We start from the raw sequence: 22,636 nt of genomic DNA on the forward strand, positions 1-22,636 counted from the left end.
GCGTCAAAATTACTACAATTACAGACGGTCGCTTTTTCAAAATGACCGACTTTCGCGGTCAAAACAACACAAAAACGAATACTAAAATCGCACTAATAACCGGTGGACCGCACAGGCGGAAGAAGTTAATAACACTTTAACCCAGGGGTGGACAACTTTATATATGGTGAGAGCCACTAAATTTCCACACTCAATCTGGGGGGCCGCATTGTTTATCGGCAGTCCCGCCAGTAGTACCCCATCACTCAAATAGTCCATAATAGTCACAGATGTGATAAATAAGGCATATAAACTATTATAATTTGTTGTAGCTTTGTTTTTATTCCATTTCAAACGCATTTAGTAATGCTTAATTTCAACTTTATGAATTTATAAATACAGCTGAATTTGAAAGTATTGCTGTGTAACCCAAATATATACAAAAATGACAAATTATAATTAAGGCTTCTATTAAAATAAATGTATGAACTTAAAGCCCACTGCTCAACAAACACAAAGCAGCATTCCTGCTGCATTTCACTACAACATTAAATCAAAAGTGCAATAATAAATGATTTTGTTAAATGTATAAACTTTAACCTGCTACTAAACAAAACATTCCTGAGTGCTTCATATCCATAACATGCATTTCAGTGTTATCTGAAAACTACAAAAGTAAACGAGTACCGGTAGCCAAGTGGAATACTCATCAGAATAATGAATTCCTTTTTGTGCAATTCTACATGCCTCCCATTGACCCTTTATCAAACTGGCATGACATTCACCCTCCCCCACAGTGGGTCAATAATGGTTCTGTCTTTAATGAGACACTTGTGGTCTCTCCTGTTGGCGCACAATAGAAGGAATGTCAACTTCAATGTTTGTGCATGCGATCTGCATCAGATGAAATAACGTTTCATTTTTGCGTGCACGCACATGCACATCCGTGTGCGTACTTCTGCTCAGAAAAGTGCTGGGATGGCGTGTGGCATGACCACTGCACCCCTGATTATTAGTGTTTCACAATAGATGGAAATTATGTTAGCGAACTTACCTGATGTGTATAATGCAGTGCAGCATTGGACACTCAAAAAATGTAACATTATGTCATACAGTCTAGACAGATTGATTTATGACGTGATGTCATTTTGGGACCGGTACCAGACCTGTTGGGCTTAAGAGGTTAATAACACTCCTATTGGTAAACAAACGTATTGCTGAAAATATACACTGATTGCTGTTTTGACAGGATTAGGGTCTTTACTCTTGGCTACATTTGGAAAAAACCGCAACATTAATCCATACAGTCTGTAGACATGGGTTTATGATGTGATGTCATTTTGGGTCCGGTACCGGACCCGTCGGGCTTAACTCATTGACCGTCACGCTCTTTTCCCATCTTTACTCATCTTACCCCGAAACTGCGATTGTTACCAAAAGCATGTTTTAGGTCCGGTAAAATACGACACTGTGATCGGTACAAAAACATATTTTAGGTGCAGTAAAATAGACATAGAATAGACCTTACCTTAGCCAGAAGGTCTCCAAAAAGAATAATCCCAGTGATCCCATCGCGATCGTGATTACTCTTGTATATGTGTATAATCGTGTATACGGGAAACGATAGGTTTGAGAGGCGAGAAAATCTCAGAGCGATTGCTCTGCAAGAACTCCTCCCCCTCAGAGGGAATCAGGACAGACAGGAATCAGGACAGACAGGAATCAGGACAGACACTCCCCACACTAAACGATCCCAGTTCAAAAGGTAGGCGATACTGCCACCTGGCAATATTTGATTGTCATTGCAATTCCAACGTAGGCAGATGTGCCAGGGAGACCCAGGGAGCTCCGGCCGAATGTTTAGGGATCAAAGCGTTGACGGCGAAACATGAGATATTACGTTTTTGGCGCAGAAAGAGTTAAGAGGTTAAACAACAGATTCATTAAAAAACATAAAACTCCAAACGTACAGTAGTTGTGACTACTATGTTTAACAAGACAGCTGTTCATTCTTGTTTTTAATAAACCCAGTGACGGTGACTTTCACTAGCTCACTATCCTGAGGCCTGTATTTATTTAATCAGAGACCTGGTGCAGAAGGTGTGTTTGTCTCCAGAGTCCTGGTGCAGAAGGTGTGTTTGTCTCCAGAGTCCTGGTGCAGAAGGTGTGTTTGTCACAGAGACCTGGTGCAGAAGGTGTGTTTGTCACAGAGACCTGGTGCAGAAGGTGTGTTTGTCACAGAGACCTGGTGCAGAAGGTGTGTTTGTCTCCAGAGACCTGGTGCAGAAGGTGTGTTTGTCTCCAGAGACCTGGTGCAGAAGGTGTGTTTGTCACAGAGACCTGGTGCAGAAGGTGTGTTTGTCTCCAGAGACCTGGTGCAGAAGGTGTGTTTGTCTCCAGAGACCTGGTGCAGAAGGTGTGTTTGTCTCCAGAGACCTGGTGCAGAAGGTGTGTTTGTCTCCAGAGACCTGGTGCAGAAGGTGTGTTTGTCTCCAGAGACCTGGTGCAGAAGGTGTGTTTGTCTCCAGAGACCTGGTGCAGAAGGTGTGTTTGTCACAGAGACCTGGTGCAGAAGGTGTGTTTGTCTCCAGAGACCTGGTGCAGAAGGTGTGTTTGTCTCCAGAGACCTGGTGCAGAAGGTGTGTTTGTCACAGAGTCCTGGTGCAGAAGGTGTGTTTGTCACAGAGACCTGGTGCAGAAGGTGTGTTTGTCTCCAGAGACCTGGTGCAGAAGGTGTGTTTGTCACAGAGTCCTGGTGCAGAAGGTGTGTTTGTCTCCAGAGACCTGGTGCAGAAGGTGTGTTTGTCTCCAGAGTCCTGGTGCAGAAGGTGTGTTTGTCTCCAGAGACCTGGTGCAGAAGGTGTGTTTGTCACAGAGTCCTGGTGCAGAAGGTGTGTTTGTCACAGAGACCTGGTGCAGAAGGTGTGTTTGTCACAGAGACCTGGTGCAGAGGTGTGTTTGTCTCCAGAGACCTGGTGCAGACGGTGTGTTTGTCTCCAGAGACCTGGTGCAGAAGGTGTGTTTGTCTCCAGAGTCCTGGTGCAGAAGGTGTGTGTCTCCAGAGACCTGGTGCAGAATGTGTGTTTGTCTACAGAGACCTGGTGCAGAAGGTGTGTTTGTCACAGAGACCTGGTGCAGAAGGTGTGTTTGTCACAGAGACCTGGTGCAGAAGGTGTGTTTGTCACAGAGACCTGGTGCAGAAGGTGTGTTTGTCTCCAGAGACCTGGTGCAGAAGGTGTGTTTGTCTCCAGAGACCTGGTGCAGAAGGTGTGTTTGTCACAGAGTCCTGGTGCAGAAGGTGTGTTTGTCACAGAGTCCTGGTGCAGAAGGTGTGTTTGTCACAGAGACCTGGTGCAGAAGGTGTGTTTGTCACAGAGACCTGGTGCAGAAGGTGTGTTTGTCTCCAGAGTCCTGGTGCAGAGGTGTGTTTGTCTCCAGAGACCTGGTGCAGAAGGTGTGTTTGTCACAGAGACCTGGTGCAGAAGGTGTGTTTGTCACAGAGTCCTGGTGCAGAAGGTGTGTTTGTCTCCAGAGACCTGGTGCAGAAGGTGTGTTTGTCACAGAGACCTGGTGCAGAAGGTGTGTTTGTCTCCAGAGACCTGGTGCAGAAGGTGTGTTTGTCACAGAGTCCTGGTGCAGAAGGTGTGTTTGTCTCCAGAGACCTGGTGCAGAAGGTGTGTTTGTCACAGAGACCTGGTGCAGAAGGTGTGTTTGTCTCCAGAGACCTGGTGCACAAGGTGTGTTTGTCTCCAGAGTCCTGGTGCAGAAGGTGTGTTTGTCACAGAGACCTGGTGCAGAAGGTGTGTTTGTCTCCAGAGACCTGGTGCAGAAGGTGTGTTTGTCTCCAGAGTCCTGGTGCAGAAGGTGTGTTTGTCTCCAGAGTCCTGGTGCAGAAGGTGTGTTTGTCTCCAGAGACCTGGTGCAGAAGGTGTGTTTGTCACAGAGACCTGGTGCAGAAGGTGTGTTTGTCTCCAGAGACCTGGTGCAGAAGGTGTGTTTGTCACAGAGACCTGGTGCAGAAGGTGTGTTTGTCTCCAGAGACCTGGTGCAGAAGGTGTGTTTGTCACAGAGACCTGGTGCAGAAGGTGTGTTTGTCACAGAGACCTGGTGCAGAAGGTGTGTTTGTCACAGAGACCTGGTGCAGAAGGTGCGTTTGTCTCCAGAGACCTGGTGCAGAAGGTGTGTTTGTCTCCAGAGACCTGGTGCAGAAGGTGTGTTTGTCACAGAGTCCTGGTGCAGAAGGTGTGTTTGTCACAGAGTCCTGGTGCAGAAGGTGTGTTTGTCACAGAGACCTGGTGCAGAAGGTGTGTTTGTCACAGAGACCTGGTGCAGAAGGTGTGTTTGTCTCCAGAGACCTGGTGCAGAAGGTGTGTTTGTCTCCAGAGTCCTGGTGCAGAGGTGTGTTTGTCTCCAGAGACCTGGTGCAGAAGTTGTGTTTGTCACAGAGACCTGGTGCAGAAGGTGTGTTTGTCACAGAGTCCTGGTGCAGAAGGTGTGTTTGTCTCCAGAGACCTGGTGCAGAAGGTGTGTTTGTCTCCAGAGTCCTGGTGCAGAGGTGTGTTTGTCTCCAGAGACCTGGTGCAGAAGTTGTGTTTGTCACAGAGACCTGGTGCAGAAGGTGTGTTTGTCACAGAGACCTGGTGCAGAAGGTGTGTTTGTCACAGAGACCTGGTGCAGAAGGTGTGTTTGTCACAGAGACCTGGTGCAGAAGGTGTGTTTGTCTCCAGAGACCTGGTGCAGAAGTTGTGTTTGTCACAGAGACCTGGTGCAGAAGGTGTGTTTGTCACAGAGTCCTGGTGCAGAAGGTGTGTTTGTCTCCAGAGACCTGGTGCAGAAGGTGTGTTTGTCTCCAGAGTCCTGGTGCAGAAGGTGTGTTTGTCACAGAGACCTGGTGCAGAAGGTGTGTTTGTCTCCAGAGACCTGGTGCAGAAGGTGTGTTTGTCACAGAGACCTGGTGCAGAAGGTGTGTTTGTCACAGAGACCTGGTGCAGAAGGTGTGTTTGTCACAGAGACCTGGTGCAGAAGGTGTGTTTGTCTCCAGAGACCTGGTGCAGAAGGTGTGTTTGTCTCCAGAGACCTGGTGCAGAAGGTGTGTTTGTCACAGAGTCCTGGTGCAGAAGGTGTGTTTGTCACAGAGTCCTGGTGCAGAAGGTGTGTTTGTCACAGAGACCTGGTGCAGAAGGTGTGTTTGTCACAGAGACCTGGTGCAGAAGGTGTGTTTGTCTCCAGAGACCTGGTGCAGAAGGTGTGTTTGTCTCCAGAGTCCTGGTGCAGAAGGTGTGTTTGTTACAGAGACCTGGTGCAGAAGGTGTGTTTGTCACAGAGACCTGGTGCAGAAGGTGTGTTTGTCTCCAGAGACCTGGTGCAGAAGTTGTGTTTGTCACAGAGACCTGGTGCAGAAGGTGTGTTTGTCACAGAGTCCTGGTGCAGAAGGTGTGTTTGTCTCCAGAGACCTGGTGCAGAAGGTGTGTTTGTCTCCAGAGTCCTGGTGCAGAAGGTGTGTTTGTCACAGAGACCTGGTGCAGAAGGTGTGTTTGTCTCCAGAGACCTGGTGCAGAAGGTGTGTTTGTCTCCAGAGACCTGGTGCAGAAGGTGTGTTTGTCTCCAGAGACCTGGTGCAGAAGGTGTGTTTGTCTCCAGAGTCCTGGTGCAGAAGGTGTGTTTGTCACAGAGACCTGGTGCAGAAGGTGTGTTTGTCACAGAGACCTGGTGCAGAAGGTGTGTTTGTCTCCAGAGTCCTGGTGCAGAAGGTGTGTTTGTCTCCAGAGACCTGGTGCAGAAGGTGTGTTTGTCTCCAGAGACCTGGTGCAGAAGGTGTGTTTGTCACAGAGACCTGGTGCAGAAGGTGTGTTTGTCTCCAGAGACCTGGTGCAGAAGGTGTGTTTGTCACAGAGACCTGGTGCAGAAGGTGTGTTTGTCTCCAGAGACCTGGTGCAGAAGGTGTGTTTGTCACAGAGACCTGGTGCAGAAGGTGTGTTTGTCACAGAGACCTGGTGCAGAAGGTGTGTTTGTCTCCAGAGACCTGGTGCAGAAGGTGTGTTTGTCACAGAGACCTGGTGCAGAAGGTGTGTTTGTCTCCAGAGATCTGGTGCAGAAGGTGTGTTTGTCACAGAGACCTGGTGCAGAAGGTGTGTTTGTCTCCAGAGACCTGGTGCAGAAGGTGTGTTTGTCACAGAGACCTGGTGCAGAAGGTGTGTTTGTCTCCAGAGACCTGGTGCAGAAGGTGTGTTTGTCTCCAGAGACCTGGTGCAGAAGGTGTGTTTGTCACAGAGACCTGGTGCAGAAGGTGTGTTTGTCTCCAGAGACCTGGTGCAGAAGGTGTGTTTGTCACAGAGACCTGGTGCAGAAGGTGTGTTTGTCACAGAGACCTGGTGCAGAAGGTGTGTTTGTCTCCAGAGACCTGGTGCAGAAGGTGTGTTTGTCACAGAGACCTGGTGCAGAAGGTGTGTTTGTCACAGAGACCTGGTGCAGAAGGTGTGTTTGTCTCCAGAGTCCTGGTGCAGAAGGTGTGTTTGTCTCCAGAGACCTGGTGCAGAAGGTGTGTTTGTCACAGAGACCTGGTGCAGAAGGTGTGTTTGTCTCCAGAGTCCTGGTGCAGAAGGTGTGTTTGTCTCCAGAGTCCTGGTGCAGAAGGTGTGTTTGTCTCCAGAGACCTGGTGCAGAAGGTGTGTTTGTCACAGAGACCTGGTGCAGAAGGTGTGTTTGTCTACAGAGACCTGGTGCAGAAGGTGTGTTTGTCTCCAGAGACCTGGTGCAGAAGGTGTGTTTGTCTCCAGAGACCTGGTGCAGAAGGTGTGTTTGTCTCCAGAGACCTGGTGCAGAAGGTGTGTTTGTCACAGAGACCTGGTGCAGAAGGTGTGTTTGTCTCCAGAGACCTGGTGCAGAAGGTGTGTTTGTCTCCAGAGACCTGGTGCAGAAGGTGTGTTTGTCACAGAGACCTGGTGCAGAAGGTGTGTTTGTCTCCAGAGTCCTGGTGCAGAAGGTGTGTTTGTCTCCAGAGACCTGGTGCAGAAGGTGTGTTTGTCACAGAGACCTGGTGCAGAAGGTGTTTGTCACAGAGACCTGGTGCAGAAGGTGTGTTACTAACAGTTACACGTTGGGGCAACAGGACAGAGCGTCCAGCGCTTCAGGTCTATGTTGTGTTTCCAGCTGAGGTGAGCTGCACACAATGTTCTTTATGCAGACAGGTCGCTAGGCCTGGTGGTACAGTAAGCCCAGAGTCTGGATTCTGGGTGCACACAAATCACACTGCGCCACATTTCTTTGGTATTTTTTTGACGGGGGCCTACATTAAAGGGGAACTCCAACATTTTGGGAAATTAGCTTATTTAACATCTTCCCTGGAGTTAGACAAGAAGATACATACCTTTTTTGTCTCTGTGCGTGCATTTTAGCTTTGGGAATAGACGCTCCGTTAGCATAGCTTAGCTTCATCACTGGAAGTGAGGCAGGACAGTAGCCTTACAGTGCCTTACAGTGTATTGCAAGGTCTGACATTGACCAAACTTGATATGCATGACCTTGGTGGGCTCTAGGTCAACTCCTGAAAAGGGGGTCAATGTCAGACTTTGCAATCAAAAGTTAGGGGGCTAATAACCCTTGCCATAATTTCAGTGCGCCCCCTAACTTTTGATTGCAAGGTCTGACATTGACCCCCTTTTCAGGAGTTGACCTAGAGCCCACCAAGGTCATGCATATCAAATTTGGTCAATGTCAGACCTTGCAATACACTGTAAGGCACTGTAAGGCTACTGTCCTGCCTCACTTCCAGTGATGAAGCTAAGCTATGCTAACAGAGTGTCTATTCCCAAAGCTAAAATGCACGCACAGAGACAAAAAAGGTATGTATCTTCTTGTCTAACTCCAGGGAAGATGTTAAATAAGCAAATTTCCCAAAATGTTGGAGTTCCCCTTTAAGTCAGTGCTAAAAGTTGAGATTCTAAAATATGACTACGTAATGTGAATGTTGTTATAAACACAATTTTTCAACACTTTTTAAAAAAAAAGTTGAAAATCAACTACTACACTATAGACTTTTTTCAGAAGTATTCTGTTGTTATTCTGTTGCCAGGGGAACGTCTTGGGCTCCTGTTTATTTCCTATCAGCAACTGTATGAGCAAACATTTCAACAGGAAATACAAAGAGGCCTATTTGTGTATGTTGTCAAGTTAGAAAAGGTTCCACAGCGGAGTGGAACAAAGGATCTGGCAACAATGCGTAGTGTTGTTATGCTTTGTTCTCAACAACAAATTAAATCAAATTAGCCAAGTTTGTCCGAGGAAGTCAACGGTTGCGATTGGAGGATCAAGAGAGGAGGACTGGGGTTGGACAGAGATCAGTCGTCGTTCCATCCTTGGAACTGTGACTCCTTCCCAGTGATTCAAACAAACGCGCGACTGTCCCAGTTTAGACACATCTTGTCCCTGAAATTCCTCTACTATCTCTCTCCCTCCCTCCCTCCTTCCCTCCCTCCCTCCCTCCCTCCCTCCCTCCCTCCCAAGAATCCTCCCCCCTTTTAGAGTTGACTCTGCCGTGTTTGTGTTTGTCGTGGCCGGCTCGGCTGCGCAGCCTCTGGTGGTCTGAGCCTCTGCGGGTCCCAGCTTTCAAAAAGAGGAAGTGGATCAACCGTTGGGACTGTAAAAAAGACCAGGAGGACCGTTTACTGGCAAACAGAGCCAACAGCTTCCCCACTACGGTTACTTACTGAGATAAAGGCTAAAAGGAAACACACAAAAGAAACGAGATGAATGCAATGTGTTTGACAGTGCTGCCCTGCGGAAGCTAACCGCAGCAACTGCGCAGTAACATGTGAAACTGAGAAAAATGGCTTTAAAGACTATCCAGTGTTTTTGTAGTTACTGCAATTCTTTATACCCTTTTTCTCTACAACAGAGCAAGATTGAACTCTGAAACTTTGTCACACGATAAAACGGATACTGAGAAGTAAAATGTCACTCATAACAGTTTTGTTGTTTGTTGTTGTTTTTGTTCGGTTAGCTTCTGCAACGCAGAGTTGGTGTGGGGTATTTTATATATATACGGTATATATAATGTCTATTGTATAGGTCCGTCTCAGTCAGATCCAAGCACTGAATCTTTCCTTTTAAATAGACGGTACAAAATCAGATACTACAACATACCTTCACTCTCGCCCGTACGCCTCGCTCTCCTGTTAACCTGTCCTGTCGTGTCCCCCGCTCCCTCCTTGCAGCTCGGTGTCCATCGCGTCCAGCCTGGTGGGGGAGGACGCCAAGACCAAGTTCCTGAGCAAGATGGGTCAGCTGACCACCTCCGGCGCCATGCTGGCCAACGTCTTTCAGAGGAAGAAGTGATCGTCACGCCGACCGCCCACTGCACCTGTATCCCACTAGCCTCCCGCTCCCCCTGGGGGCCCCGCCCCGAGAGAGAGGGCCACAGCTGGAGGGGAGCATCTCCATACGCTGTAGAAAATCAATCAGTCAGTTCAACTTGAAATCATGAGGAATGCAGCTGCGTTGGTTGTATATATATATATATATATATATATATATATATATATATAAGTCAAGAATTGAAGCTTCACTGAAATTTCTAATTTGACTTGACTGAAGCAGCTGGATTAGTTGGGATTATGAATTGAACCGATGCGTTTTCTTTACAGTTCAAGCTGAGGTCGCCTCCTCTGCTCGTCTCCTCTCCTCATCTCCTGATTGTCAATGTTAGTCAAGGATAGGTGAGAGCGACAATGTAGACAGGTTTGTTTTTTAACGTGCCACTGTTGTTAACCGTCATTTCGAGCGAGGGAGAGGAGAGAAGAGCGAGGGAGAGAGAAGAGGCTGAATAGTATTGAGATGCACCCATAGAGATAACATGATACTTGCTTTTCTAGACAAACAAGTGTAATTCTGAAAAGAAAAAAAGGTGTTTGTGTTGAAGTTCATTTCAGCCTGAACCTCTTTTATTTTTTTTCAGAAGCGCTTCATGTGTTTCTAGGCAACGTGGCTCTTTGTTTGGCCTGCTGGATTTCATTTAGAGTTTTAAAACGGTCCACCATTTTGGGTCTAAACTTTAAGGCTCTGTGACAGTTGCATTGTAGTTGCAATGGAGTTGCGCGGAGCGTTCGGGGTCCAAAATGGTGGAAAGCGCGTGGAGTATGGCTCCCAGTATGTCCTCACAGCTCCGTACAGAGGAATCGCCTACTTGAAGTTGAAAAATATCGTCTTGCCTTTATTTCCATCAAAGTCTGTCTCTGGTCTTTGTTTTGATAGCTTCTATTTTATAACTTATTTATGTCTTAATAAAGAAAAAAGAAGAAAAAAAACATACTTTATTCCAACCTCCAAAGAAATTTGCACTTCACTTTATTATTCAGTTCTGTTTTTATGTGAGAGTCTCATGCATATAAGGAACATTATCACTACCTGCATTTGTTTATTTGTTTGTTTGTTTGCCTGTTTGTTTGTTTTTTAGTTTTTTTGGCAATGTGAAGTTGAAGAGAAGAACATTGGTAATGATTCCCTCCCGATCTGTTGCGTCTCCTCCCTGTCTTTGTTGCAGTGTCTCTGAAAATTGTCCCCCATTTTCTAAAGTGGGTGTTCTAATTCTTTTTTCTTTTCTTTTTTTGTTTCTTTTCTTTTTTTTGGATATGCTCTAATAAACGGTAAATAACTGTATGATACACTGAACTGAAGAGGATGGTACCCATATTATGTATATTTGAAATTGGTGTCATGGCGTAATAAAACAATGAAGATAAATTGTGTACTTACGTTTACTCCTCAGCGGCTGTTATTGAGAGAGAGAGAGAGAGATGAGTGAGTGAGTGAGAGACATGTGTGAGTGAGAGAGACGTGTGTGAGAGAGAGATGTGTGAGTGAAATAGAGATGAGTGAGATAGAGACGAGTGAGATAGAGACAAGTGTGAGTGAGATAGAGACATGTGTGAGTGAGTGAGACGTGTGAGTGAGTGAGAGACATGTGTGAGTGAGAGAGACGTGTGAGTGAGATAGACATGTGTGAGTGAGTGAGAGACGTGTGAGAGAGACGTGTGTGTGAGTGAGATAGACATGTGTGAGTGAGTGAGAGACGTGTGAGTGAGAGAGACGTGTGTGAGTGAGATGGAGACGTGTGAGTGAGAGAGAGAGATGTGTGAGTGAGATAGACAAGTGTGAGTGAGATGTGTGAGTGAGATAGAGACATGTGTGAGTGAGTGAGTGAGACGTGTGAGTGAGAGACGTGTGTGAGTGAGATAGAGACATGTGAGAGAGAGAGATGTGTGAGTGAGAGAGACGTGTGAGTGAGAGATGTGAGTGAGATGGAGACATGTGTGAGTGAGAGAGACGTGTGTGTGAGTGAGATGGTGACATGTGAGAGATAGAGACATGTGAGTGAGATAGAGACGTGTGAGTGAGATAGAGACGTGTGTGTGAGATAGAGACGTGTGAGTGAGATAGAGACGTGTGTGTGAGTGAGATGGTGACGTGTGAGAGAGATGTGAGTGAAATAGAGAGATGAGTGAGATAGAGCCATGTGTGAGTGAGTGAGATAGACGTGTGTGTGAGTGAGATAGAGACGTGTGAGTGAGAGAGACATGTGTGTCAGTGAGATGGTGACATGTGTGAGTGAGATGGAGACATGTATGTGTGAGAGAAAGATGTGTGAGTGAGATGGAGACGAGTGTGAGTGAGATAGAGACATGTATGTGTGAGAGAGAGAGAGATGTGAGTGAGATAGAGACATGTATGTGTGAGAGAGAGAGAGATGTATGTGTATGAGAGCGAGAGATGTGAGTGAGATAGAGACATGTATGTGTGAGAGAGAGAGATGTGAGTGAGAGAGAGAGATGTGTGTGAGTGAGATAGAGACATGTGTGAGGGGAGTGAGAGAGGTATGTGTGTGAGACGAGAGACATGTGAAGCCAAGCGTCTGAGCATTTGGAAAAGCACTATATAAATCTGATGTATTATTATGTGTGAGGGAGAGAGACTAGTGAGAGAAATGAGTGTGAAAGAGAGACATGTGAGTGAGAGAGAGACATGTGAGAGATGTGTGTGTGTTTTTGTGAATGAACAACATGGACTTGTGTGTTAGTGTACGTGTGTAAAACATCATTTAGCTGCAGTTCATGGCTCAAAGTGCCAGCAGGTGTTGCCGGCAGTAAAACTAAGACACCTTGGCAAATAAAGACACACATTCCCTTTGTTGCTGCTGCCCTAGAAGTTCAAAGGCCTTTAATGTTCTGTTGTCTGGCCAGTACAGTGTACCAAAGTCCAGCAGTCGGGACATTCCCAACTACTTTCCCCAAATAGATAAAAGAATAAAGCAGATCTACAATGAGATGCTGAACCAACGTCTGAAATCCAAGTAGACGTCTATGGTACCAGAAGTTGGACCTATACAGTACTACTAACAGTGATGGGACAAACTTGACCCATTATTCGCTAATGCAGGATGCCGCAGCCATTTGGAGAATGCCTTGCTCAAGGGCACATCAACCGTGGTAGTTGAGGGAGCTCGAAAGCCAGTTTGTCTAAACCATTGGTCTTACCTGAAGCAGAATATTGACTGCTTTTTCGTGTTGGTTCAATAGCCACGTTTCTATCATAGGGCCATGTCTTGTGGAGCTAACTAAAGAATGTCCATGAGGGGAGGTGCTATTTTATTTTAAACTACAGCCTTGCAGACAAATTATCTCTCTGCTGTATGATGCAAAAAACAAATGCAGTTTAGTTTTAGGGGAAACAGGTGTCACATTAAAGGTGCTGTAAATTGTATTTATTTTTTGTTAAAATAAGTGTTAAATAGCTCTACATTCCAACAGCCATCACTGATATAGAGTATTTGGTCAGTAACATGGGTCTCCCAGTCCCTCCGCTCTGCAGTAAACAGAAAATACATGTTCTGGTATCCCGTTCCCACTTTATCTAATCAGGAGAGAGAACCCTAGATATTTTTCATTTATTTCATGCAGTCTTGCCAAGACAAATTAGCTTACTGCACTGGCAGATTATTTTACTTGTTTCAAGCTCATATTTCCTTAAAACAATTTTTTTTCTTTTTTTTTTGTCAGACAATTTTTGTTCTGTCTCCTGATTGGATAAAGTAAGAACGGGATACCAGATAATCTATTTTCTGTTCACTGCAGAGCAGAGGGACTGGGAGACCCATGTTACCGACCAAACTCATTAATGGCTGTCGGATAATGTGGAGCTATTATTCTAACGCATAGACCACTTATATATATATATAAGTGGTCTATGCGTTAGAATAATAGCTCCACATTATCCGACAGCCATTAATGAGTTTGGTCAGTAACATGGGTCTCCCAGTCCCTCTGCTCTGCAGTGAACAGAAAATAGATTATCTGGTATCCCGTTCTTACTTTATCCAATCAGGAGACAGAACAAAAATTGTCTGACAAAAAAAAAGAAAAAAAATTGTTTTAAGGAAATATATATATATATACTTTTAGCAACACAAAATACCACTTTTTTTAAGCAAGATTCAAGATTGTTTATTGTCATGTGCACAGATAAACAGACAGTTTGCCATACAATGAAAATCTTACTTTGCTAGTCCGCCCTTCACCCAAAATCCCACAATACTAAACAAAAACATGTTTAAGAAAAACCTTAGCCTGAAGTGGCCCTAGAGTGAAAATAAATCTATATGGGTCACTCACCAGACCCACCTGTCAGTATGGGCACCAATTTAGTGGTTTATGATTATCTTTAAGTTCACCAACACCCCTGACAGAGAGAAACATTTGCATATCCAGGCTGATGTTTAACCACTAGCCTGATAACTCAACAGGTGGGCAAATAATTGATATGGCCTAGGATTGGAACTGGGGGGGGCATGCCGGTATTTTAAAGAGAGTGTGTGTGTCTAAGTGAGAGGGAGTACATGCTCACACATGTGTAGGTGTGTTATCTGCAAATGTGGGTGTGTGAGAGAGAGAGAGAGAGCGAGTACTCACTCATGTCATGTGGGTCGTAGGTGTGAGTGCGTGACAGATAGAGCGGGTGATTTGCATTAGGAGTGAAAAGGTTTGCTGGCCATGTGTCAAAGCAAACAAACCTTTGGTGGATGTTGACATTTTGACATAATTGTGCCGCACATGCAAGTTTGTGTTTTTTTTTTTTTTTGCTAGCACACGCATGAGTGTGTATCTGTATTGGTTTGCAGGCCACAGCTGCATGCATGACTGGTCGTGTGTGCATATTTGCTTGTTTAAATATCAAATTATTATATGATACAGTTTATATACATACACCTATATCTTGATGTGTTCGTTATGTGCATGCATTGTGTGTGTCAAGTCAAGAGTCAAGTCAAGAGTTTTATGTGTGTGTGTGTGTGTGTGTGTGTGTGTGTGTGTGTGTGTGTGTGTGTGTGTGTGTGTGTGTGTGTGTGTGTGTGTGTGTGTGTGTGTGTGTTGACATAGCGTCAAGCGGGAGTTCTTACTCATGAAAACGAGGGGTGACTCAGATCTCTCTCTGTTTCCAAAGCAAGCAGCAGAAACAAAGCTCAGAGTCTAACACCACCACAAACTTGGTGGCCCGAGCTGAAAGGTAATGAGCTGTGTGTAATTTGCACGCAGTCGTGCTCGTGTGCAAACTGTGCATGTGTGTGGACATTTGTGTACTTGTGTTAGTGTCTTGTGTGTGTGCATGGTGCGTGCACATTCGTGCACTCATGTTACTGTCTAGTGTGTGTGTGTGCATGCGTGGTGCGTGCACATTCATGTACTAGTGTTAGTGTCTTGTGTGTATGTGCATGTGTTCTTGCGTGCATGTTTGTGCATTCTTGTGTGTGTGCGTGCGCACACACGCGTTGGGCTCTGAAATCTAGCTTTACATTGTGTTGACAAGACTCAGAGGAAGTCCAAATACAGGGTGCCCGGACTGTGGCCCTTTTCTTCCATGGCATGAGTGTGTTTTATTAATGGAAAACCTTCCGCGTGGCTCATGTGTGTATGTGTGCATTTCTCTGTGTGCATTTCTCTGTGTGCATTTCTCTGTGTGCATTTCTCTGTGTGTGTGTGTGTGTGTGTGTGTGTGTGTGTGTGTGTGTGTGTGTGTGTGTGTGTGTGTGTGTGTGTGTGTGTGTGTGTGTGTGTGTGTGTGTGTGTGTGTGTGTGTGTGTGTGTGCTCTCAAAAACAGATGTAGAGGAGGCCTAGCTCATGAACTGTGGACTACAGTGAATAATGCTAAGCAGCACACAGACAACACACTAACAGACACAGACGCCCACACAGACCCCCACACAGTGTCTTCCTGGTCTGCTGCATGTGGTATGCCTGCTCTGGCACAGACCATTCTGACTGGGATGCTTATAAAACAGCATGGCGTTTGGCGTGTGCCTCCATCATCACTTAAAGTCCCAGTCCATAATCCAAATCCAAACGGGTAGCCCTGTCAAATAAATAGACATGTAGGAATGGAGCCGTGTTTCATTCTCTAGTGGATCGACTGAGTTCTATATACATGAGCTCAGACTAGACGAAGTCAATGGGATTTTAAATGTATTTGTGCAGGGTTTTGTGGCTGTAAACATTTTATTCATGTTGGTCCAGTAATTCGATTTTAAACATGAGAGTAACAGATGTTAAACATGAAAGTAACACAGGCCCATACTGTGATTTACAGTGGGTTGAGAAAGCCATCCAAAAAAACCTTCTTTTCCATTTACTAAAATAAAATAAAGAATCTGTATTGGGGTTTTAAGCAACAACAACTTGTGTTTGTGATTAGCTCCAAATGGCATCCAGTGGTGACTCCTTTGTGTTGAGAAAATAGGTGGCTGCCATTGTGGGAGAACCTTGTATGTCCGCCTCTCAGAAATTAGGCTTCATTTTGTGTTTAACCACCGTGCATTTGTTTTGTTTCTTTTAATCACACAGAATTTAGAAGAGGGTTCACGGCCCTAGAGTTGACGCTCGTTCAACCCATGAGGGAACTTGTAGTAAACCTTTAATCCAAGTTGAGAAAAGAAAGATACAGTCAATTAGATTGGATTCAGGAAGTTTTTAGGCTGTACGTCGTTAGTTAAACTGTGGTATTTAATCATGTCTTCTTCATGTATGTTCCGGGTGTGTTCCAGAGTCAAGCTGAGGTTTCTGATTGCTAAGGGAGTCTAATCTAGCTCCTAATTGCTGCTCAGCTAACTGCAGAGAGGCCCCGCCACAGAACTGCATCTCTCAGCATGTTTTACGGGAAGGGGAGGAGAACATAATACTTCTTCTGACCAGGCCTGAGACTGATGCTGTCTGGAATGTCAAGTTTATCAACATGTAGAATAAAGCAGGAAGCCGGACCAGCACTCTCAGGTTTCAAATTTTAATTGCAGCCGGATACAGACATGTTTCAGAACCAATGTGTTCCTTCTTCAGTGTTGATGGCTAGCCAAAGTTTATCAACATACCTTGTTCAACCTAGTCTCTCTCTCTATAAAATTAAATATTATAATAATAAATAATAATGATAGATAGATAGATAGATAGATAGATAGATAGATAGATAGATAGATAGATAGATAGATAGATAGATAGATAGATAGATAGATAGATAGATAGATAGATAGATAGATAGATAGATAGATAGATAGATAGATAGATAGATAGACATACTTGCACAACCGACCCTTGAGTGCACAGTGGAGGTATGCGTTTATTCCAGGGCTTGTGCAGACTGGAGCGTGACCCCCTCGACTTTGCATTGGTTTTGTGGCGAACTGGCCGGAGCTGTGAGTATCCCAGTATGAAGGGACCCTACCGATCAGCAACGTCATTGGTCAAGTAGTAGGAACTTAGGTCTGGGGGTCCAACACTCGAAACGTAACCTTTAACATAAACTTCTCACTATGACCTGCAGTCATGATACATCCAGGAAGCACCCGTGACATGTCCTTTTAACCCCTTGTCTTCTGGGAGTTCAAAAGTGACATGTACATTGTGCCTAGTTTTTTTTATATTATCACCCCACTCGTGCACAAATTAAAGGCAAAGCTTGCGGTCACTCGTCACGGAGTTCCCTTCCGCTAAAACACGACGCTCCATCGTGACGGTTAGGACACACCGAGGTCGAGGACCAGGTAGTTCCTGGAGCGTGAGCAGATGGTCAAAGGCATCATTGTGATCCGTTAGAACTCTCCCACGTTAAAAACTCTGTCTAACAGCAGCTGCTGGCAAGAATGCCTCCAGGAAATAGAATCTCTCTCTCTCTCTCTCATTCCTAGGTGAGAGAGAAAACACTGGGAGTGTTGGCCTCTGAATTTGCATGGCAGATTACACTGCGTCTACTCTGGTGCGGGAACGAGAGGAGGAGTGAAGGAGAAGAAAGGGTTCCCTTCAAGATGACAGTTATGCAAATATTAAATTACAGCCGTAGGCCCCGAATGGGTGCAGGAGAGGAGGGGAGGAGGGGGGTTGGGGGACAGGAGTAGAGGAGGTGAACCGAGAGGAGAGGAGAGGAGGGGACAGGAGGAGGTGAAAGGAGAGGCGGGGAGGGGACATGAGAGGATGGAAGGGTACAGGAGGAGAGAAGGGTGAAAGGAGAGGAAGAGAGGAGGTGAGGGGACAGGAGAGTAGGGTGAAAGGAGAGGAGGATTGTGAGGGGATAGGAGTAGAGGAGGGTGGAAGGAGAGGAGGGAAGGGTACAGGAGGAGAGGAGGGTGAAAGCATAATATGTGTGAACAGCAATATATGTTGTGCCAATTTATCAAGTCAAGTCAAGAGTTTTAATTGTCACGGCATACAGGTATACAATGAAATGCGGGTGGTCTTGCCCGCAACGATGTGCAATACAGTGGTACAACATATAATAGAATCAAAAATGAAAAAACAACATTGTGCAGTAAACAGGTAACAGGTAACATGGAGTGACATCTCGGTATCTGTACATAGTTATTTACAGAGCATATGGGACATGCTAGTTAGCTTTGGTAGTGCAATACACAGTTCCTGTTATTCTAATTTAAAGTGTCCTTTCCTTTGGCCATAAGTGTGCGTGTGTGCGACATGAGTGTGTGCCCGCTCATGTTAAAGTGTTAAGTGGCTGCTTGTGTGTGAGCGTGCACAGCGTGCGTGTCGTGTGTGTGTTCATGTGTGCTTGTGTGTGGATAGTTCAATGTTCTGAGCACTCAATGTTCATTGTTCATGGCTCTGATGGCCTGGGGGAAGAAGCTGAGCCTCAGCCGCTCTGTCCTAGTAGCTGGGGTTCGCAGGCGTCTGCCTGACCTCAGCAGCTGAAACAGGCTGTTATTGGGGTGGTGAGGGTCTTTCATTATCCTGCAGGCTCTGGATTTGCACCTCTTGTTGTATAGAACCTGCAGGGGGGGTAGTGCAATACCCGTGGTACGCTCGGCTGAGCGCACCACTCTCTGTAGGACCTTCTTGTCCTGTGCCGTGCTGTTTCCATACCAGGCAGTGATGTTTCCGGTCAGGATGCTCTCTACAGCTCCTGAGTAGAAGGACTGGAGTATCTTCCCCGATACTCTGAACTTCCTTAACTGTCTCAGGTCAGGTGGTAGAGGCGCTGTTTCGCCTTCTTTACTACTGTGTCTATGTGTGTTGACCATGTCAGGTCCTCTGAGATGTGGACCCCCAGGTACTTAAAGCTGCTCACCCTGTCCACGGTGGCCCCGTTAATCATCAGTGGTGTGTGAGTCTCCTGCTGTCCTCTCCTATAATCCACGATCAGCTCCTTGGTTTTACCAATGTTCAGGAGCAGGCTGTTGTCCTGGCACCAGCGTTCCAGTACCTCAACCTCCTCCCGGTAGGCCTTCTCGTCGTTGTCCGAGATCAGCCCCACCACCACTGTGTCGTCTGCGAACTTCACTATGGAGTTAGAGCTGAACTTGGCCACACAGTCGTGTGTGTAGAGTGAGTACAGCAGGGGGCTCAGAACACAGCCCTGGGGGGACCCGATGCTCAGGGTGATGGTGTTGGAGGTCTGACCCCCCACCCTGACCGCCTGGGGTCTTTCGCTCAGAAAGTCCAGTACCCAGGCGCTCAGGGCGGAGCTCAGACCTAGCTCGATCAGCTTGTCCACCAGTCTGGTGGGGACTATGGTGTTGAACGCTGATCTGTAGTCAATGAACAGTCTCACATAGCCCCCCTTCTGACGGTCAAGGTGCGAGAGGGTGCTGTGCAGTACCTGGGAGACCGCGTCGTCGGTGGACCTGTTTGTCCTGTATGCAAATTGCATAGGGTCCATATCACTGGGGAGGGAGGCACAAATGTGGTCCTTGACCAGCCTCTCGAAACATTTCATGACCACAGAGGTGAGTGCCACCGGTCTGTAGTCATTTGGACATGTTGGGGAGGGTTTCTTCGGTACAGGGATGATGGTAGACATCTTGAAGCAGGCAGGGACCACTGACTCCGCCAGGGATTGATTAAATATGGCGGTGAACACAGGGGCCAGCTGGTTGGCACAGGACTTGAGTATGCGTCCTGTTATGCCATCTGGGCCAGCAGCCTTCCTGGTGTTCACCTGCATAAATGCTCTTCTCACACTGTGTTCCGACAACGAGAGAGCGTCCCCGCCCCCCCGCGGTTGCCCCCCCCCCCCCCCCCTCCACAACAGCCGGCGCGCCAGTGACGTCACTAGCCGGAGAGCCAGCAGCGCCACTGTCTACACCAAACCGAGCGTAGAAGATGTTGAGCTTGTCCGCGAAGGAGGCGTCGTCGCTCCCCATTGAGGGGGCGCTGACTTTATAGTCAGTTATTGTCTTCAGTCCCTGCCATAATCCTCTTGTGTCGTTTTGTGCCATTTGTGTCTCCAGTTTATCAGCATATGTCCTCTTAGCAAGTTTGACAGCCTTGCGTAGAGTATAGACTGAAGCCTTATACTCCTCCATGTTGTATTTCACTATAACAGATCTTTGCCCAGTGTTGAAAGGTAACACAAGGTATATTGTTCCAGACCAGACACAATGATGTGTTCAAAAATGTGGTGCTTTCAGAAAAGTATATATATATATATACATTTGTTTCATCTCTCTCTGGAGAAGACGGTAAGCTAATTTCCCAAAATGTTGGCGTGTTCCTTTAAGCATACAAGGTCCTATTATAAGGTGTTATTTATTTGTTTTTTGTTGCCTCTTTTGTGGTTTCTCTGTTTTATTAGTAATTTTAATCGGTCATTAGTCATTTGTTGATTTTATATATCAACAAATGATATATATAAGTAAAAAACCAATGGTATATTTTCATAACCAAATAAACTAAATGTCCTCAGAGGAAAACAGGTTCTCTGGTGATAATACTGTTGGAAGCTAGAAAGCTAGCTAGCTCCTAGAAGGTTACGGCTCCTCTTCTCTTTCCTATAGCCAATACAAATAAGTATCCTCTAGGGCAGGGGTTCCCAAACTGTGGTGTGCGCACCCCTTGTGGTGTGCGAGAGCCCTCTTGGGGGTGCTATGGTGTTATTTTACTAATAAATAACTAATATACATTATTTCAAATGGGGATTTTCACTGTGTAAATCATGAAATGTACTAAACTTTTAAATAAAAAACGTACGTTTTAATAATAATAATTTAAAAAAAATATGTATCCAAAATGCACTTTACTTCCTGCCAAAATGCCATAGGGACCGGTGTGCTATTATTGTGGCAGCGTATTATGCTCATGTGTTTCCCCCTATACACTTCCAACACCTCAACCAACTCGCTGAGCAGCTACGGACATATTTCCCACCTATGGATGCATCTCAGACGTAGATTCAACCAATTTTTTTGTTTTTTGGCCAATTTTGTTCTTTCGTGTGGTGAAGTATTTTATTTTGTTTGTCATACTTTGGTATGTGTTCTTATTGGATTAAACCTGATGCCTTTAGTGCGCCTATGAATAGACTGGGTTGTCTTTTTTATGTTGGGCATTGGGGGGTGCGTCAGCTAGGTCGGGAGGTGACGGGGGGTGCGGTGCGCATGGCCAAAAAAGTTTGGGAACCGCTGCTCTAGGGCCTACCTATGGGTTTGGTTCACACTGTCTCACAGGGATTAGGCCTTGATTCACGATCATACGTGAGAGAGATTCTAAGATGTTTCACATGGTTGTTCTGTGAGTCAGTCCCACCGCCGCTGCTCTAAGGAGGTACTTGATGAACAGGAGTGTGGCCAGGAATGAATGATGAAGTATTGGCCACTGCCTGCAGGAGCATAGGCACCAACTCTATACATTAAGAAACAACTTAAAACATACCTTTCATAGCGCGGCTGGGTGGCGCAGTGGGAAAGGCGCTCGCCACCAACGCGATAGATACTGGTATCGAGCCCAGCTCTCTGCGTTGCTTCCGGCTTGGCCGGCCGTTGTACTAACACAATTGGCAGTGTTAGAGGGTGGGAAAGCCGGTGGTTGGGTCCTGGTCGTTGTAAACAGCAACTCCTACAGTTCGGTCGGGGCGCCTGCTCAGCGAGGAAAGGATCTAAGGGGGGTAGTGTGATCCTTCCACACGTTACACGTTACAGTCCGCGCTGCCAGGTGAAAAGAAGCGGTTGATTGGCTACACATGTGTCGGAGGAAGCATGTGATAGCCTCCACTCTCCCAGACCGACTGTAGGGGGTAGGTGCGCAGCGACCAGGAAGGGGATTGGGAATTGGCATAACGACTAACATTGGGATGGGAGAAAAATGGAGGAAAAAGGAGGGGGGAAAAGATTAAAAAATAAAAACATACCTTTTATATTAAAGGTGCTATAGATAACATTTGTAGAGTACGTAATAATTTTTTAACAATAATACATCCACAGAGCCAACCTGTTCCACCCATCAGGGTTGGTACCGACCCCTAAATGACATTATGATCATAGATCCATATTTTTCAGAGTGATGCAAAAAATTTGCGATTTTAAAATCAAACGTTTTCAAGTATTAACATCACTAAAGCATGTAGAATGTATATTATCATCAATACGTTAGTTTAGCAATAGGTTAAAGGTGTTAAAAGATAGTTTTAAGTTTTCGATTTTCGATCGCCCATTCCAAGCTTGAAACGAAAATGGAAATTTTGAACCATGGGAATTGTAGTCTTTTTGCGGCCATTTCGTAGAGGGCATGCATAGCTGCCGACCAGCGTTGGAATTTTTCAGAACACTTCCTGGCAAGTTCTATGGGGGTTCAAAGTTCAGAGTTGAATTATGAATTATGTCAATAACTGTTATTATTCGCAATAATAAGCCACAAAAGGTAACGTTTTTGACAAATATTGAAACGCAGTTAGTTTCTCCTCCCTATTGTTAGCATGTAGGAACAATTAGATCTGAAATTTGTTTCAAAACGGTTGCACTGTGGGGAAAATAAAAAAGTACACTAGATTACAGTAGATATCATTATCTGTTCTTATGCACGCCTGGTGATACTAAATCCAAATTGAACTCGGGCATTTGAAAGATACTATATGTAATGTATATATATATAAATGTGCGAATTGGCTATAATAAGGTAATGTATAAGCATCTATTCTATATTCTATAATAATATTTCAAATTGCATTGGTCCGGATGGGAGAATTCAGTACTGTATCTACAGAACCTTCGGTTTTATCATCTTCCCTTTATTAATTTCCTTCGAATTTTTTGTACACATGATCTCAAGAGGGTACTGAACGAGGTCAGTGGCCGTTTTTTAAGTTTGGTCATTATTATCATGGTGTTATTCACTGTCAAAGATG

At 45.5% G+C, this 22,636-nt stretch overlaps 1 protein-coding gene across 1 annotated transcript in view; it reads left to right on the top strand.

Moving 5' to 3' along the window:
- The window catches only part of relch (RAB11 binding and LisH domain, coiled-coil and HEAT repeat containing), a 131,862-nt gene extending 121,152 nt beyond the window's left edge, over window positions 1-10,710 (top strand). Inside the window, 1 exon segment of the mRNA XM_084326456.1 lies at window positions 9,192-10,710. Coding sequence (XP_084182582.1) covers window positions 9,192-9,312 — 121 coding nt within the window. The 3' untranslated portion in view covers window positions 9,313-10,710.
- The last annotated feature ends 11,926 nt before the right edge of the window (window positions 10,711-22,636 follow it).

This window comes from Notolepis coatsorum, assembly GCF_963971535.1.
Source record: "Notolepis coatsorum genome assembly, chromosome: 12".
NCBI classification, from domain to species: domain Eukaryota; kingdom Metazoa; phylum Chordata; class Actinopteri; order Aulopiformes; family Paralepididae; genus Notolepis; species Notolepis coatsorum.